Here is a 19,680-nt window from a genome sequence, read left to right on the forward strand (position 1 = left end):
GTATTCATATGCCGCTCGTGCAAATCTCTATCAATTAAATATTTAAAAATGTAATAAGCTTTTGAAAATGATATTCCAAGGATTTAAAGAAAAATTATTTAGAAATTTTGAAATAATTATTCAAAGATTTTAAAGATGTATTCAAAAGTTTTGAAAATAGTACTCAAAAATTTGAAAGATGGTTACTAATAAACTACTTTCAATTGAACCCTTTATTGAATTGAAAGTTCCACGCAACTCATGTTTAAGGCAAAGCACCGATCAGTTGCAATCGAGTAATCAACCTAAACTGACTATAACAGCAACCGTCGACTTGATTATTTGGTGACGGTTGTTGGCATTGGTTTTGACTGACAATATTGGGGCCATCGCGGTTTGATTGTTGGGGGCATTCTCCCCTAACCGGATTGATCAAAAAATCGAGGGGGGAGGGGGTGAATTCCATTAATAGGCTTCATTAATCCCCCACCTCTCTTCTTTCTTTCCTTACTAGGCTTCCCTCATTCTTCATTTGTCCCCTCTTCTTTTTTCCTTCTTCTTTCCTTTGCTTGGTGCTCTCTGTCATCTCCTCTTGCCAACATCTATCTTCCACCTTGTTGTCGGTCGCCTCTGCTTCAAGGTCTGCTTATTGTGGGTTGTCATGTAACTCTTTTCATGGCTGCTTTCATGTTCATGATCATGACTCATGTTCATGTTCACTTAAACTTTCAACCGATCGAAATCAACTAAAATCTAGGTCGGCTTCTATTGATCAGTTTTTCCTTGTAAACGGTGGGCTTTGGTAGGTTGAAATTTTCCATCAATTTTGTCGATTTTTATTTCTCCCAAAATCGAAACTGACAAATGCTTTCTCTTACTCATGTTAACAAGTCATGATTCTTCTTTTCAGAAAATGCATTCATGAAAATAAACTTATTACAAAAGGATTTCAAAATCTTTTAGCTAGTGTTATTTTTCTGTTTTCAATATTTTCACTTATCTTTTAATTTAAATCAATTTTGTCGATTCTCTTTTTGAGTAAAAATTGAATCATGTGTGGATAAAGTAAGCATATAAGATATAGTTTTTTAACACATGTGATTGTAGAGCAGTTCATCCATTGGGAATCATAGAGTAAATATGTCTGGTATTCACTCCCATCTTTCCACATTAGGGCAACCCCTCCACCATTCCATTGTGTATTTTGATATGTTCTACAACGTGCAGCCACAAGAAACTTCATGTTTTTGCTGGTGAGTATTCTTTCTAGAGTAAACCACCATTGACATTGTTCACTGGTTTTATAATCCATAAAAAGGCCAAGTTTAATTGTTTCATCTCCACAAAACCATCAACCAACGATTGTACTATCCTCTTTATATTATGTAATAATGATACCAACAATCTTTTGCATGGATGAGCAGTTAAAAGTGTTAGAGAATGTCCATTAGATAAATCCCTATCAGCAGGAAATTCAAAAATTATGGAAGATCAAATAGTTAGTCAAAGTACTCAACCTTGCCAACAGATTTAATTTCTCCACAAATCTCTTTTGCACTTGTTACAACAACCTCAACAATTTGATTACTATTTTACCTTTTAAGATTTTATCTTGCAATAGCTTTTTCTTATATTTAGAACTTTTAAAAATGCAGATAAACCTGTACTGCTCTATATATATATTGGTTGTGAATTAGAAAAAATATACAATAAAAATTATTCAATCCTGTCATGGTATCAAAGCCTTACCTCTAACGAACTTTTTTTTTCGACTAAAATGGCTTCTGATTCGTATACTAATAACTCATCAATTGCTACCGATTCTTCCAATCTTACCAAAAATTTAATAACAATTAATGCTGCTGCTCAGTTGCCTCTTAAACTCACGTTACTTAATTATTTCTCATGGAAGGCTCAGTTTAATACTCTTTTGTTCGGCTTGAATCTTCTTGGGTGTCTTGATGGCAACTTTCCCTGTCTTTTTGCAACGGTGGTTTAGAATGGTAAAACAGTTTCAAATCCAGATTATCTTCCATGGTGTCATCAAGATCAGCTGCTTCTACACGCAATCTTTGCCTCTCTAAGTGAGGGGGTCATTCCACTTGTTTCCTCTGCCAAAACTAGCCAAGAGGCCTAGACTCGTCTCTCTCGTCTCTATTCCAAGAGATTGACTACTCATATTATTCATCTCAAGGACAAGCTTACTTCAATTACTCGTGGATCTCTTTCTGTCACTGACTTTCTTATTTCCATTAAATAGATTGCAAATGAACTAACTGTTCTTGGGGATCCACCAAGTGATGTTAATCTTCTTGTCTACACCACTCGTGGTCTTGGTCCTGTCTATAAGGAACTTATCACTGCCTTGAGGACTCAAGACACTGTTGTTCCATTCGAAAAATTGTTTGATAAAATCATTGATCATGAAACTTTCCTTTTTTACAATGAAAAACAATATCCTGATCCTACTCCACCAATTACAAATCTAGCCCAAACATCTTCTTCCTCCCACCGTCCTCCTAAGTCTTTATCTCCTTCCTCTGCACCTAGTTTACTTCCCAATCCTGTTTTTGTAAATAAACAATATAAACTCACTAACTCTTATAATTCCAATTCAAACTTCGTTGTTTGTCAATTTTACAGTAAGCGCGATCATGATGCCAAAAGATGTTTTAAATTGTTTCCTCAGCTTCGCTCACAACGTCCTTCTGCCAATAATGTTACCACTTCTTCAGTTCTTACTTAATGGATAGTCAATTTTGGTGCATCTCATCATGTCACTTCGAATATGTCTAATCTTTCTCTTCATTAACCTTATGAGGGCCCAGATGACATTCAAATTGGTGATGGTTCAAGTTTAAAAATTACTCACACAAGCTTAATTTACTTTCCTTCCTCTTTCAATTTATCTAATGTTTTGTGTGTCCCATCTATTAAACAAAAGTTAATATCTGTTGCTAAATTTTGTCAAACTAATCAAACCTCTTGTGAGACCTCAACCCCTATAGGCTCATAACAAGACATAGGCGTAATAACTCGGGTCAGGGGTAGTTTCGTCATTTCCTCTAAAAAGCTCACAGAAAAAGGTTTTATGATATTTTAAGGTCTAAATAGGCATAAGACTGAATAAATAATGTGTAATGATGAAAACACGAAGAAAACTAGAAGTTTCAATAATTTTCACCACAAGGGCAAAATGATCATTTTCACCTCGGGTCAAAATTTTTAAGTTTCGTAAACGCGAGCATGTCTAGACCATTATGGACTTGTTTTAGTATCAAAAGAGTAAAAAGATTGCACTAAGGATTGAAGAAGAACAAGTTAATGTGCTAAGGGCATTTTCGTAATTTTAAGTGGAATGGATAAGCTTGAGCTATAAATATCTTTTTCTTCCAGCAGCTTCTTCATTCTTCAACAGCTTTTTCTCCTTCTTCTTCTTCCATCTCACGTAGCTTCCATCCTCCATAGAAGCTTGATATGAAACTTTCACAACTTTCTCTTTCTAACTCTAATTTTCATACTTTTGTGCTCTTTTGACTAAAACCCTTATGCTCTTTCACTCTCTCACTTTAAAACCCTCAAAAAGTCCTTGTTCAACACTTTTTCTCACTACTTGGAGGTTTAGAGAGAGAAAGAGAGATTTTTCATAATTGTTTGAAAGCTATTGGAAGAGAATTCAACTATAAAAAAATCCTAAGGTGAGTGATGAACTAGGCTTGGTTTTAAGTTGTTGATAATGGCTAGTAATTGGGATTATGAGTTGTTTTGTTATTGAGTTGTTTATTCATTTTTAGTGTGATTAGAGTAGTGCAAGGAATAGCCATTTGATATAGTTGGAAGCCAATTAGGAATGATTAGAAGAATTTGAATTAGAAACTAGCTTTTGGAGTGATATTAATGTAAATTGGATTGGTTGTGATGTTGTGTGTGTATAGGTTCCAACAAGGCCTCACTTGCCCATTTGAACCATTAGTGGAGGTTAGAGTTGATTAGAGGTTCAACAATACCGGTGAGTGAACTTGCATTAAAAAGGTTTTGGGAGGTGTATACAAGTATGTTTGATTGAATCCCTAAAGTGTTTTATTCATTTTATCTTCAAAATTGGTGCCTTGGGAACAAGCCTTGATAAATTGTTTCTATATGTGACATGTGCTTGTTATGGATTGTTGCACTACTACATTATGTTGATATATATATATATATATACGAATAATGTTGTGTAATGATATTGACTCGGCTATGTGCGAGTAGGAGTGCACATAAGCTGTTGTTGACCTGGCTATGTGCGAGTGGGAGTGCGCATAAGCCGTTGCTGACCCGACTATAAGCGAGTGGGAGTGCGTATAAGTCGTTGCTGACCCGACTATGTGCGAGTAGGAGTACGTATAAGCTGTTGCATATGAGCTGATGATGATGGGAGGGTGTGCATGATGATTGATATATATATACATATATGGTATATGGTTGTAATGCATGTGAAATTTTGGCATGTTGAACTTTGGAAACTTTTGAGCATTTCATGTTGAAATTGGCATGATGAATCTTGAAAATGTCCCATTTTCTTGCAAATTGAGTTCATTGCAATACCAAATGGATTTTAGTGCAAAGGAGGTCCTTTTTACACTTAGGTGCCTTGCTTCTTGCTGCAGCGAGAAACATTCTGTTTTGGCAGCCAGAAACTCGCTACAGCGAAAATAAATTTCGCTGTAGCGAGAAACTCTCGGGTTTTAATGTAGTGCTTTTATTTTGATGAGGATTTTGACCACTTTCTCGTCCGAACTAGGAAAAGTGGTAAATATTAAAGTTGTAGCTCTACCTCTTAGCTTTCTAATGGTATAAAAATCAGGTCAATTGGACTTTTGTAGCGGAAGATATGCTAGAAAAACTGAAATACATGCAAATTGATACTATTTCTCGCTGCAACGAGAATGAACTTCACTGCAGCGAGAAACATTCTGTCCTGCTTGCTACCTTATTCGGTTTTTGACATATTTTTCACCCATTTTACTTTGTGAATTGATCATGGGTTGTTGCAACACTATGAGGTTATTAATTAAAGTTTGAAATAAGGGGTTTTTAGTAAGAAATTAAATCAATTGTATTGTTTTTGAAACAAATGCATCATGATTTTCAAATTCTTCCTATTGATTGCTTGTTTCCTTCTTATGTTCACTCACTGAGTTTCGTACTCACATTTTTAAAATTCGTGTTTTTAGATTTAGAGGCAATTGGAACCTAGATTGAGTCGCACACATATGCTCGTCTTCTTGGTAGGTACTATAGCATCTCAATAGCTGTATCTTCACCCAGAGTCACTCCGCTGATGGTCTCGAGTCTATTACTTGTGAACATGTATATGTAATGTAAACTATTAAGAGTCATGTTATAAATGAAGTATGTATATGTTGGATTGATGATGACAGTACTTTGATATAATATAAAAATGAATATTCAATTGTTATAAAATATTTCTGAAACATTTACTTTTGAGAGTTACAACACTTCATTTTAAAGATGATGGATGAGAATGATAATCGAAATTGCATAAGGAGGCTTGCTTGGGCTTAGTGGGCTATGTTCATTGGGCCCATGCGTCGATCATGCCCCAAGAATTTAGGCTGTGACACCTCTATTGAATTTTTTCCATTTTATTTTCTTGTCAAGGATCTTTGTATGGGGACACCTCAACTCCGCCAAAAGAATCCGCATGATCTTTATGAGTGGCCGACTATAGAGAGTACAATTAAAAATTTAGCTGTGGCTCTTTCTACTGACACCACTCTTTCAACATCTCCAGTGATTTGGCATGGTCGTCTTGAACATCCATCTCTAAAAATAATTAAATCTCTTGTTCATTCTGGTTTAGTTTCACTTTCAACACCTCTGCCCTTAAACCTTTTATGTGACTCCTGTTTATGTAATAAAAGCCAATGTCTTCCTTTTGGTGAATCAACCTTAGAAAGTAATGGGCCCTTTGATTTAATCTACACTGATGTTTGGGGGCCTTCTACTATTCAATCTGTTGATGGATTCTACTACTATGTCATATTTGTTGATCACTTTACAAAGTATATTTGGTTATATCCCTTGCACCTAAAGTTTAATGTGTTTACTATCTTTCGTCAATATAAGGTTGTGGTTGAGAAATTTTTTAAACGTTCCATTATCTCTGTTTACTCAGATAGTGGTGGAGAATATGCTGCTTTAAAAGATTACTTATGCACAATGGGTATTCAACACCTCAAAACACCACCTCACACACCTCAACATAATAGGACTATTAAAAGACGTCACAAACACATAGTGGACATTGGATTAACTCTTCTTCATCAAGGTAAACTACCTTCTAAATATTGGTCTTATGCTTTTCAAACAGCTGTCTACTTAATCAATCGCCTTCCTACTTCTATCATCAATTTTTCTTCTCCGTATGAAAAATTATTTCACAGAAAACCTAATTATAACAAATTAAGAGTTTTTGGGTGTTTGTAGTTTCCCTGGTTGAAACCATATGATTCCAATAAACTCGAACCTAAGTCTTCTCCGTGTCTTTTTCTTGGCTATTCACTTAATCAAAGTGCATACCTTTGTTTGGATATCACAGCAAACAAGATCTAAACTTCTTGTCATGTTCAATTTATTGAAACTGAATTTCCTTTGTCTAAAACTTTTACCACTAATTCTTATAATATCTATGCACATACTTGGTATCCTTCTGTCAATGTCTTTCCATCACAAAATCCTTCCCTGCCCACCATTGTGTCTCAGACATCAGTAATAACAGCCACGATAGCTCCGTTGCATACTCTGTCGCAACCATTCACAACTTCATTGCCATCTTTTTCTGCTAGGTCAGGTACCTCCATTACTAATTCTTTTCCTTTAACTAATATCTTTTCTTCACTTCCTCTTTCTAATTCTTTTGGATCAGATGTTACTCATCCTTTAATCGTACCTGCAATACCTCCTTTTTCAACAACCTCAACTTCTTCAATTCTGAAACCTCCATCTCACACCATGGTTACTCGCTCTAAAAATAACATTTTCAAACCCAAACGTCTTTATCAAACATTTACTAAACATCATCTTCCTGATTCTATTGAACCCACATGTGTCACACAGGCAACTAAACAGGTTGAATGGAGGCAAGCCATGTCAGATGAAATTACAGTACTTCTTCGAAATGGAACATGGGAACTCGTTCCTCCATCCTCTTAAAATGCCCTTGGATGCAAATGGATTTTTTGAATTAAACGGAATCCCGATGGTTCAATCTCTAGGTACAAAGCACGTCTTGTTGCCAAAGGCTTTCACTAACACCCTGGTATTGATTTTCATGACACTTTCAGTCCAGTTGTTAAGCCAATAACAATTCGACTTATTCTTGTTCTTGCATTATCCAAAAATTGGCCACTCCGTTAGTTGGATGTCAATAATGCTTTTCTACATGGTACATTGTCTGAAGAAGTTTATATGCAGCAACCATCGGGTTTTGTTGATCAGAATAATCTAGCTTTCATTTATAAATTACGAAAGGCAATTTACGGACTTAAACAGGCACCACGAGCTTGGTACACTAAGTTAAAAGGGTTTTTACTATCCTATGGTTTTGTTAACTCACAAAGTGACATCTCACTCTTCATTTCTCATAACAATGCCATTACACTCTATTTTTTGGTCTATGTAGATGATTTAATTGTCATTAGCAGTGACAAAAAATTTCTTCAATGTTTCTTGCAAGCATTGGCCACTCGGTTTTCTGTCAAAGATCTTGGTGACCTTCATTATTTCCTTGGTATTGAGGTACTTTCGACTAAGTCTGGTCTTTTTCTCACTCAACACAAGTACATCCATGACTTACTAGAACGCACAAACATGGTTGGAGCCAAGGAATGTACCACGCCTATGTCTTTTAGTCAGTCCTTTCAGCTTCATGATGGCTCTCCACCAGCAGATGCAACTATAAGTTTCGTCAAGTAATTGGTGCTCTCCAATACTTATCACTCACTGGGCCTGATGTCTCTTATGCAGTGAACAAGTTGGCTCAGTTCATGCATTCCCTTACCGAGACTCATTGGTTTGTAGCTAAGCGAATCCTACGCTACTTAAAATACACAATTTATCATGGTCTCTTTCTTCAACACCTTTAACAACTTTGTGTCAGTGCCTTCATAGATGCATACTGGGCAGGAAATCGTGATGATCGCTCATCCACATCTGCGTACATTGTTTATTTGGGTGGTAATGCAATTTCTTGGTGTTCTAAGAAGCAAAAGTCTGTTGCTCGTTTGTCAACAGAAGCGGAATATCGAGCTCTTGCCTTTTGTGCTGCTGAGGTTCTTTGGATTCAAAACTTACTTCGTGAGTTGCAAGTTAAGTGTTTATCAACTCCACAAATTTTCTGTGATAAAATAGGAGCGACATATCTCTCTGTTAATCTTATGTTTCACTCTCGCATGAAACATGTTTCCATTGATTACCATTTTGTTCGTGATCATGTGGCTTGCGGATCCTTTATTGTGTCCCACATCTCGTCAAAAGATCAACTTGCTGATGCTCTTACAAAGCCCTTATCATCCATCGTTTTTTGTCAACTGTGATCCAAGATTGGTATCTCAAATGGAAGCACCGTCTTGTGGAGGGCTATTAGAGAATGTCCATCAGATAAACTCCTATCAGCAGGAAATTCAAAAATTATGGAAGATCAAATAGTTAGTCAACGTACTCAGCCTTGTCAACAGATTTAATTTCTCCACAAATCTCTCTTGCTCTTGTTACAACAACGTCAACAATTTAATTACTATTTTATCTTCTAAGATTTTATCTTGTAATAGCTTTTTCTTATATTTAGGACTCTTTTAAAAATACAGATAAACATGTACTGCTCTATATATATATTTTGGTTGTGAATTAGAAAAAAAATACAACAAAAATTATTCAAATTATTCAATCCTGTCAAAAAGAACAGGATACTGTAGCTTTCTGATTAACAGACAAATAGTCCAAAGGGGGTTAGATAAGAAATAGTGAACAAAAAAAAAAACCATTATGAACAGGAAGCGCAAAGTCTTTTCATATTTATTAAGCATTTAGAGCACTACAAGTACATGCATTATGCAGTGGAATAACCAAAAGACATATATATAATGCCTTAATTCCCAACTGCAGTTGCTTACAATAGGACAAAGCTCATCTATGCACTGTCGAAATGTTCAATACAAGAGTGACAATAAGTATATTTAAGCACAAATATTATAACATACAACTCAGTTACTTGACTGCTTAACATGATTGGACTTGAGAATGTTGGTGCCAGCTAAAATTGAAAGTCTCTCAAACACAAGAGAGTGTCTCGAAGTACTGATAGACGTGGAATGCTTCATAATTTGATTGATGACCATGAATTTTTGGACATGGCTCTAGATCACAAAGCTTTGTCAATGTCCCATCATGCAAATCATAGGAAATTGCCTTCCCATTCACAAACACCACCACTGTAGAGACTTCATCTATCTTGGATCGTATAACACACAAAGCAGAGACTTGATTACCCCCCTCCTCGTCAGGATATAAAGGTATCTCAGGAAAACCTTTCACCACAGTCTCCAAATTCATACGGTATTTTAAGAACCAATCAGAATAGTCTGCGGCCATCTCAAAAATATTAAACTGTAAACAAAGGGGCTTGTAATTGACGGTAAGATGCAAATGTCCCCGAGATTCCCCCAGAAACCTATTGCTCTCACCGTAAGATCCCTCAGGTACGTCCAGCATCCGTGCTGGCATTGGCATTGCTTTCAAGCACATATTCTCCACGTCTAAATGCAATGAACTCCTACCCCCACCTTCCCAATGAATAGCCCCATTACAAAAAACCCCACAATTTAACCAGACATCATCAGGTTTAGTAAAATTTAATACCTTTACACTCCAAGAATCTGTCTTCGATGAATATATATCAATCTGAAATCTAGGCGCTACCCATACCAATCTCCTGATTGAAATAATCTTATAATGAACAGATTTGAGAGGGTCAAATGCTAAATTAACGGCATAAACAAAGCCATCAACTTCAGCTTGAGGAAAAGATACTATCCTGATTTTGTTAGTAGAGGGGTTGCAGATAAAGTAGCTAAGATATTGAAATTTATCACAAGAACGGCAAAGAAGCAAACCATTGCAAGACTGCATGATTCTGACATCTGAGTCTCCGAGATAGTCGAAGAAGGGGACTTTGGAGCATTGGTTCTTCAAAGGGACAACGTGGAATCCAGTAGGTGGGGTGTGGGAAGTGTCACAGTGGAACAAGAGGACAGCAGCAGTGAAAGAGGCGTTGTCACGGCAGCGACGGGCGTGGAAGAGGCAGAACTGGGAGCTGGAAATGAGAGAGAACCATTCTTTTGAAACGAATTTGAATTTGAGGAGAGGTTTGGCAGGTAGTCTGAGGAGGATCTCTGTAAGGAGGTCTTCGTTGCTGGCTATGGCGTCTGCTGCTGAAGAGATAGTGCTGCTCATGGTGTCTGGACTTTGCTCATTGACTGTGTAAAGCACAGTTCTACCCTTCTAGGATAGATATTTAAACGAACACAACGTTTGATATTTTAAGAAGTTGGTGTAAAGCTGTGAATGTCAAGGTAACAGGTTCCTGTCACGGGGCCTATGTAAAAGCCATCATTGAATTTGAGACACAACTTGATTCCGTTGAGGATAAGAATTGCTACTTTTGTCTGTTCAGTCGATTCCAACTCTTTAAGTATTTCAAAATCCATGACTAATCAGTTTAATTCAAGTAACTCATGAAGTTATGGATATAATAAATTATTTTTTTAAGAATTGCAAATCATAATAAATAATACAATAAGACTTAACTAGTAAAAACTAATAATATGTAAAAAAAATAACTGAAAATAATATTAATGTGTGAAATTGAACTAACAACACAAATGGTGCAGAATTCTTTTACTTTTAATTGAAGCACCAATTTAAATAAATAAAATAATAAAACTTGTAAAAATTGTTGAATTTAGGTATACGTAAATCGATTCAACAAGCGCAAATAGGCTTTGATGTTCAGCTTTAATTTTAAAATTTTGCTGTTTTTGATCAAGAAGTTCCAAGCCCAAACCCAAGAACCATCAACGGTGCTCAACCCAAACCCAAGTTCAGTTCAGGAAAAGCTTGCACTGCATCACCATAATTTAGACTGACTCACTCTTCCACTCTACAACCCTCCCAATGAATCTTCTAATTACAGAAACCACAATCAGCTAGGAGTATTTCTCAAAAATTTAACCTTGCTTTACATAATACAAGTAACAAATGGAACAATAAAGATTTTTTACAGAGTCAACAGTGTTTTTACATTTGTAGTATGATCAACAGTAAGTTCAGTACATTTCAGGGCATGAGAGGCCACCAGATATACATTGGCTGCACATTCTCAAGTTACTGTGTTCTGGCAACATTAACAGACGAAAAAGGAACAAGTAATGGTAAGAAAACTATTACCAACAGTAGGGCATAAGTCCGTTCAGATTTATAAACAATTACAATGCTATATTTGTATCAAGCATGGCACAAAATAACTGTTCACCACACCGTAACACCCAATTGTGATGTCTATCAACACATTGGTTTGTACACAATAGGTCCCCACTTGGAATAGCCAGCCTCATGCACAACTTTGCATGCCTTCAACCTGTTGCATCAAAAACAGGCAATCAATTAAAGGAGAAATAGTAGTAGAACTGAGGTTGGCTGCACTGAATCCCTAATATAATAGTAATATACAAAAATAGAGAATTAACAAAACCGTAATTAGCATATGCTATTACAACAAAATCAATGAAAATATGACTCGGCACAGACATGGCAGAAAGGTTGAAGTCTGCAACCACAATATCCAAATCCATCCAAGCACTCATCATATTGCTATTAACGGAAAATTGCAGGAAATTTAAAACATCTGCTGCTCAGCAATACCAGCATCATGGAACTAAATCATACTATCAGCATCTGCCATCCTTACTCATGCCTTTACTTAGAAAGAAAATTACAGGTTTCAGTTATTTGAGCAAGGTACTCAATATATGGTATGCACCTTGCTTGTAGTCAACACTCAAAGGAGGAAAATGATTAAAACAGAGGATAAGATCACATTTATGTGGGCAAGTTAGTCCATGCAATCATAACAGTGATGACTGATGAAGTTCCCCCAAAAATATCATCTTTTGCTAAATAAATATGAGCAGTATATTAAGTATAACCTATGTTCTAAATAAGTGCTGCAAAGAAAGAAGGAAGACTACTGTAAATTTGAACAGTCAACTTCAATGTCCCAAATTATATAGTCTTTAATTCCTTAAATAACAAACTCACATGTTCAACTGAATGTAAGTTAGAACTTTAGTAGATAGCATGCAATTTGACGTACGCTTAAGCCACATGCCCATTTTCTATGCCAATGCAGCTAAAACCATCAAGCTGGACCTTTAAAATAATGCAGGAGATCCTAAGGGGCAGCAGAACAAAGTTTTCATTTGCATTGCATAAGGGAAAAGTTCAGAATTGGTTTGTGAACTAAATTTTCTTTCAAGCATCAGATCAAAATTCCCCACTTTTCAAAGATTTTGGACCTAATGTAAGAGAGGTCAGCCTGGGGTGCAACACTAAATACAAGAAAGAATTAGGAGCAGCATGTGGGTAAGATAATCTTGTTAAACAACAAGGATATCAAAGTTTTCCTCTCAGATAACTATCCAAAAAAAAAAAGCTCTAAGAATCATGCAAATCAGTGTGGTAGCTTGTAAAGATATCAGCACACAAGCATATATCCAACAAGAAAAATGAAAAAAGAAAATTAGGGGCTCAAACAAATGGGCAGATTGTGCAGTATATATAATTTAAATAGTCAAGTGAAGGAAGAACCTTACGCTGTATTTGCTTGCTAGCAGGAGTAATGGTTACTAAAATTCAAATGCTTTATACAGGTAAACAAAAAAAGATCATCCTATGTACGACATTAGAATGCTAATGTGAATTACTGAACAATATAAGAACTAAACAGAGACTTGGCCTTGTATAATAATGCTTTTCCCATGACCAGGTGTTTAAATAAATAGGAATTGCTTTCCCATCCACAACTACCACAAGTTTTTGACATTTCTTCCTTCCTAGATAGAATAACAATAGCTGAGCATTTAGGCCATGTGATGAGAAGGACAAAGTGTAAACTTCCGCAGGCTTATCTTTTGCCTGGTTTGAGATGAATTAATGAAGGAAAATGCTTGAACAAAATGATTAAACTTATGTGACCAAAATTTCAACATTTTAAACATCAATGATCAAAGTTTATGAATTCTGATTAGCATTTAAACCCGATAGAGACTTCACCTTAAACCTGCCAAAGTACATAACAGGGACCAGCATGTGGAGGATATCATCTTGTCAAATAATAAGTAGCTCAAACAAAACCTAGCTCCTAAGAAACTATGCAGACAAAAGTAACTCCAAAAACAATAATAGAAAAAGTAAAGTTGTTCATAAAGATACCTGTATAATGGTACACAAAAAGGAAAAAAAAAAACAATAGAGGAATGTGCATAACTAATTTGATCTGAATAATTAATCACTAGGATTCATTCTGTTAGTGGGAAAGGTAAAGAGGGTAAACAATCAAATGGTGATAGGTGCACAAGATTATAGTAAACAGTTTCATTGTTACTTACCAACATAACAGTGGAGAAGATTGCTGTCAACAGAAGTAAAGACCCTTATAAACAAGAGAGGTTCTCAAAGTATTGATAAGCATGAAATTTTTCATAATGTAAATGATCATCCTCTCCTAGATAAAGGGAGCCAATTTTGAAACCTGGCCCTAGATCATAAAGCTTTTTCCATGCCCCTTCATTGAAATCAAAGCAAATAATTTTACCATCTGCCCATAAGACAACCTTTGGCTCTTCTTCTTTCTCAGATCGAATGAAACACACACCAGAGAATCCAGGACAGTACTCAACACAACCCAATTCTAACTCAGGAAAAACTTTCACTGCATCACCAAGATTCAGACGTTTCTTCCAGTTCCACTGAGAATAATCTCTTGCCATCTCAAATACATCGAATTCTAAACACACTGCCATGCAGTAAGTCACCGCAAGATACAAAACTCCTCGAGACTCTCCGAAATATCTACATTCCTCTGGTGCATCCATTCTGGTTGGTAATGTCATCGGCATTGTTTTCAAAGATTCATTCTCTACATCAAAATACAACGTCTCATTTCCATACCCACACCAATGAATCCTTCCATTACAGAAAACTCCATCTTGGAAATCTATGGCCTCTTCCTCATCTACTTCAAAAGTGATTATGGATATACTCCAAGAATCAGTCTCTGACGAAAATACATCCAGATTAAACTTATAAGGTTCCCGGGAATTTTCCCAGATACAAATAATTTTGTAATGAGGTGATCTTAGGGGATCAAAAGCCAAATTAACACAAAATTTAGAAAGAAAATTATAATAAGAGTTACTGGGAGGATGCAGCCTCCAAAAACTTTTAGTAGTGGGGTTGCAAATCAAGTAACTGCGTCTAGAGGACTCACAAATGAGCAACCCGTTGCAAGATTGAAGAATCTTGATGTCAGGGTCAATGATGTAATGGAAGAAAGGGACTTTACTGTAATGCTTCAAAGGGACTATGGCGAATTCAGAGGGAGGGGTGTAGCAGTCACCTTTGAGCAGGAGAGCGGTGGGGGAGAGAAACCCATTGCTGTGGTGGTGGCGGGTGTGGGAGAGACAGAAGTCAGGGTCGGAAATGATGAACAACCATTGCTTTGAAACGCACTTGAATTTGATGAGAGATTTTGTGGGTAATCTGAGGAGGATTTCTGTCAAGAGGTCTTGGTTGTATGCTATTGTCTCTGCTGCTGAGTTGAGGGTCATGCAAGTCTTCTTCTTCATCGCTTGCATTTCTCAACACTGGACTCTGCTCTTTGAAACCCAAATTGCTTTGAAGGTAGAACCCCCTTCATATTTGTACCCTTTCCTTCTTCTTCCTTTTTTTTTTTTTTAATATCCCATTTTACCTATTATTTTTATTTTCTTGTTTAGTAAGTTCTATTCCCTGATTAAGAAATTTTTTATTTTATATTTTTTTTAAAAATTCAAAACTTAATTTTCAAATTGATTTATTATTATTATTATTATTCTTGTGAATTGATTAATTTCAAAGTAAAACGTCCATTTCAAAAGTCAACATTTTTATTCCATTTTAACTCAATGAAGATTTATTTCTCTTTAAAATTTTATCAAAAATAATCTATTAATTTTGATTTTATCGAATTCAAACAAAATCGACATCTTTATCCTGATTTGATTAAACAATAATTTATTCTTTTAAAAAAAATTTAATTAAATTTATAAATAATAATCCATTCAAACATAATAGGTTCCATCCATGCCAACAATAAATAATTTTAGATTCGAGAAATGCACTAAAAAGCCATTAGGAGCATAAATACTTATCATGTCGGCAAATCCAAATAAATGAATAACTGATTTCAAAAATTAATTTCGATTCTATTAATTCGAACAATGAATAATTTAAATTCGAACAATTCATCCGGTTCTTTAAGAGTGTCAGTAGTGCTTATCCTGTCGGCAAATCAACAAAAGAAATATATATATATATATATATATATATAGAATCACACCTTAGTAAGGCTTAAAGCAATATGTATATCAATTTGGAATTTTTATTTTAACGAAAAAGCAAAAAAAAGAAACTAAAAGAAGAAGTCGATTTTGATATGGCCCACACTTATCTAGTAATATATGTACTTATCTTCAGTTAAAGAAAGGGATGAAAGTCCAAAATTTGTCCTCTTTCTGGGTGCAGGAGTTTCACCATTGTTTGGTTGCCTCCTTCTTACCTAAGCTATTTTGGCTTCTAATGCACATTTGGCCGACATGCCTGTGATTTTACAAACTATCCAATCCACCAAGAGTTTCCACCCACTACGATTCTTCCCTCCCTTTTATCCTACCTTTGGTTTTCTGTCTCTGTTTTTGTTTTACACCCTTTTGGTTGCAAACCCTCTTTCTGTCTTTTTCTACCAATATTACGACTGTAATTGCTAATAAGCTTGTATTAAATGTTGTCTTATTCTAACATTTAGTTTGATTCATATTTTTTGGTACATTACTTTAATTATTTAAATAAATTTTTATTTTTTTATTAAAATCAATCATATTTTCGTATTTTTATTTTAAATCAAATTAATTTTTATGATAAAAAGATGATATATCATGTTATATGAGCATGTTATAATTCATTATGACATATTAATATATTACGTTAATATTACGTAATAAAAAATAATAAATATTATTTTGATTAATAATAGTTAATAAATTATTAATTATAAAAACGTTCAAAATAAAGATATAAGAGTTTGATTGAATGTAAAAAAAATAATTTGAATTTTCTTAAATGATTCAAGGTGACCTTTGGTTTAAGAGTATATTATGTGACCTTTGAAAATCCTTTTGTTTCATTCTCCTTCTCACCAAATTTGTCGTTTTCTTTTAAATGATGATAAGTGGATCTAGCACTGTTTATGACATTTAAATTTGTTATAATTAATTTTTGTTTTTATTTTTAAATTAGCACTTGACTTCAACCACAAAACTCATCATATCATTTATGATTTAATTATTTATTTCATTGACGTTACTTCTATTTAGGAATGATTCTGGTGCTATATGATTATCCAATAACTTGATTTGATCAAAACTTTTAGTGAATATTTAATTAAATAGTTGATTTAAAGTGTCATTTATGAATTGTAAGATTTGATCTATAAATTTACGAGGTAATATCATGATAAATGTAATGCTTGTCTAATAATTTTCAATTTATGAGCTCCAAATTATGATGATCAATTATTTTGTAAATTGTTAATTACTTATAAATTGAGTCAAAATAATACCTTAATGAGTATATAGTAAAATCTCTTTAAATTACCACAAAAATTTGTTAGTTAATCAAGATATTATTTAATCGATAAATTAATAATTTATTAATTTATATATTAATTAATAAAAATTAATTTATCAAATTATTTTTTTATTTTTTTTCAAAATATTGAACTTAATACATGTATTATTTATTGTGATTATAGATATATTACCTAATTATCAAATTACGAATTATCATTATTCTATGTATTTGTTTAACCAAAACAAGTTCATGGTTATAATTAATCTTATTAAATAAAAGTCATGAATCTATCCATTTTTGCAACAAAATAAAATTACATTTGATGTATACTTAATTAATATATATAATGAATATTAAGTCAAGTAAAAACATCTATTAAAAGAACATATACAGTATTATAAATGATAAAACTCAATACAATAGCTTTTCATCTCAAAGGTGTAAAGAAATTAATAATGACGAATGAAAAGTTAATACACTAAGAAAAGTTAAAGATGAGGTCCAAAGAGATATCAATTTTAAAAAGAAACAAGTAATATCAGAGTTATATTTTACAAAGACTTTCTAATTGAATTATATATACAATAAATTTTGATGCATAAAGAGATTATTAATTTATATATCAAATGAGACCTATGTGTTTCTTTAAAATTTTATTATCTTATAAATTTAGTAAATTATTAATTTATCACTTCGGTCCTGTAAAACCCGACCCTATAAATACATGTCATGACATACATGCATTGAGTAGCATGTTATTACGCTAGAAAAGCATCTAAGAATAGACGAAACCCGATATTGTACCTAACAGTACACTTAAATTGATTTAACCTCAAACTAGTTCAAATAGGAATTGTAGGATGAAATTTAATATTTTATAGTCCAGGAATGACTAAAAATGATTGTTCGGAGTTCGAGGGTTCATTTGGGGTAAAATTAGAAATTTTGATATTCAAGGGCAAAATCGTCATTTTGCCACCTAAGATAATAATTTGATCATGGAGTGAAATTTTTGACCAAGATTAACTATTTGGAGTATAATTTAATGATAGGAAGTGAAAAAGTTTAATTCTGGTGATTTTTGGAGTGTAGGGGCAAAATCGTAATTTTGCCACCCACGGACAAAATTTGAGATTTTGAGAGAATTTAGATCAAATTTGACAAATTGGAGAATGGTATGAGTATAAGGGATGAAAAATATGTCTATGGGCAATTTTTCAATTTTTGGGGCAAAAATGTAATTTTTGACTTTTACGGGGGCAAAAGTGTAAATTTCAAAAATTACTCCACCGAGACTTTGGATGAGTCTGAGAATTTTATCTAAGCTATGAATATATGAGACAAGTGTATGGTGAAAATTTGGAAACAAATGGATGAAATTTTAAAAATGGGCCAATGGGAAAGTGACATGTGGCATTTTTTAATGAAATAATATTATTTTAATGAAAAGTCAGCCCATTTAAACCCAAATTTTGAGTGCTGGCCGGCCATAAGGAAGAACAAGAGAGGAAATAGAGAGGAAAGGAAGAAAAAAAGAAAAACCAAAGAGAAACAAGAAAATTCAAAGGGAAATTCGCGGTTTTCGACCGTTTACGCGTCTAACGGTAAGATTTTTCGATTTTAGCTTGATTTCTACCTTTCCTATGCCTTTATTTCCATTTAGCATGCTTGAGGAGAGAGATCAAAAAGTGATATCAAGGGCTGGACGAAATTCTAGGGGAGAGAAATTGAAATTTTTAGGTTTTGATTTTTAGTTAAATTGATAGTTTTAGTTAGTTAAATGTGTTTAGAAATTAAATTGGGCAAGAAATCATTAAATTTTCACAATACCCACTCTTGGCTGGATGCTCAATGCTGTACAATGATGATGAATTGATTTTATTCTAAGGGAAATGAAGAGAAAATGATGAAAAACGATTAAACGTGATAGAAAAACAAAGTAGAAAATTAACCGAGTTAATGTCCCATTTTTGGCCGAATTTTCCAAGGAAGGGAGTGAGCTGATTTTGTTGTTTTTAGAAGGTTATTGGCTGATATTTAATGGTTAGAAATGTTGGAGAGAGAATGGGATGATTTAGAGCTAAAATGGAGCGCGTTAGCAATTTATCGGGCAAAGTGCCAAAAATAGGTTAATACCGCGTTTAAGCCGTTTTAGGCTATTGCATTTCATACCATGCATTAGTATAGGATTTAAGTTAATTATATAGTGATTTAGCATCAATGTGATGAATTGTGTAAATTTTTGTAATGTGTCTAGGAGGAGAGCCTTCCGGAAAAGGCAAAGAAGTCGTACCCGACGAGTAGTGATCGGGGCGCTTAGAAAGCTTTTAGTTTGTACAAACGGTGAGTAAACTTATTATTATTGTAAATTATCTAGAGTTTATTTTAAATGCCCTTTATGTATTTTATGAAATGAGAACGAGATTAAAACGGGATTTTTGATGTTTTAGGAATAAATGTGACAAATAAAAATATATTGTATTGATTATGAAATTGAGTAATTGGAGGCTACAAATTGACTTGAAAAATATATATTTTCCTAGGAATGGCTTATGAGAAATGAGTATATGTGGCTATATTTTGTGAATGCATTGGGAAATTTATGTAAGTTGTTTTACTATGCAGGCTGGATAAATAAATAAAAGCCACGTTATACTGTCGAAATTTTATTAAAATTGGTGGGTTAGTCACTGC

General features: G+C 34.1%; 2 protein-coding genes and 1 long non-coding RNA gene across 4 annotated transcripts; 1 reads left to right on the top strand and 2 right to left on the bottom strand.

Moving 5' to 3' along the window:
- On the top strand, nt 3,638–5,396 carry LOC108662113. Its single transcript, XR_001927897.1, has 3 exons — nt 3,638–3,677; nt 3,915–3,988; nt 5,196–5,396. It is a non-coding gene; the product is annotated as an uncharacterized LOC108662113 (long non-coding RNA).
- Nucleotides 9,019–10,613, bottom strand: LOC18599756 (F-box protein At5g07610). The gene has a single exon (XM_018120555.1). It carries the CDS (start codon nt 10,492–10,494, stop codon nt 9,313–9,315), a length of 1,182 nt encoding a protein of 393 aa, XP_017976044.1. The 5' UTR covers nt 10,495–10,613; the 3' UTR covers nt 9,019–9,312.
- LOC18599757 (F-box protein At5g07610) lies at nt 11,482–15,040 on the bottom strand. 2 transcript variants are annotated; one of them, XM_018120528.1, is made up of 3 exons: nt 14,717–15,040; nt 13,707–14,374; nt 11,482–11,677 (listed from the first exon to the last, which is right to left on the bottom strand). In XM_018120528.1, exons 1-2 carry the CDS (start codon nt 14,952–14,954, stop codon nt 13,752–13,754), a joined length of 861 nt encoding a protein of 286 aa, XP_017976017.1. In that variant the 5' UTR covers nt 14,955–15,040; the 3' UTR covers nt 11,482–11,677; nt 13,707–13,751. The 2 variants fall into 2 exon arrangements, with proteins under 2 accessions (XP_017976017.1, XP_007029915.2); XM_007029853.2 differs by having other exon boundaries at nt 13,707–15,040.

Source organism: Theobroma cacao, chromosome 5 (genome assembly GCF_000208745.1).
Source record: "Theobroma cacao cultivar B97-61/B2 chromosome 5, Criollo_cocoa_genome_V2, whole genome shotgun sequence".
NCBI classification, from domain to species: Eukaryota; Viridiplantae; Streptophyta; class Magnoliopsida; order Malvales; family Malvaceae; genus Theobroma; species Theobroma cacao.

Excerpts from the sequence above, each read along its gene's own strand:
- LOC18599756 (XM_018120555.1), bottom strand. The coding sequence starts at position 10,494 with ATGAGCAGCACTATCTCTTCAGCAGCAGACGCCATAGCCAGCAACGAA.
- LOC18599757 (XM_007029853.2), bottom strand. The coding sequence starts at position 14,954 with ATGCAAGCGATGAAGAAGAAGACTTGCATGACCCTCAACTCAGCAGCA.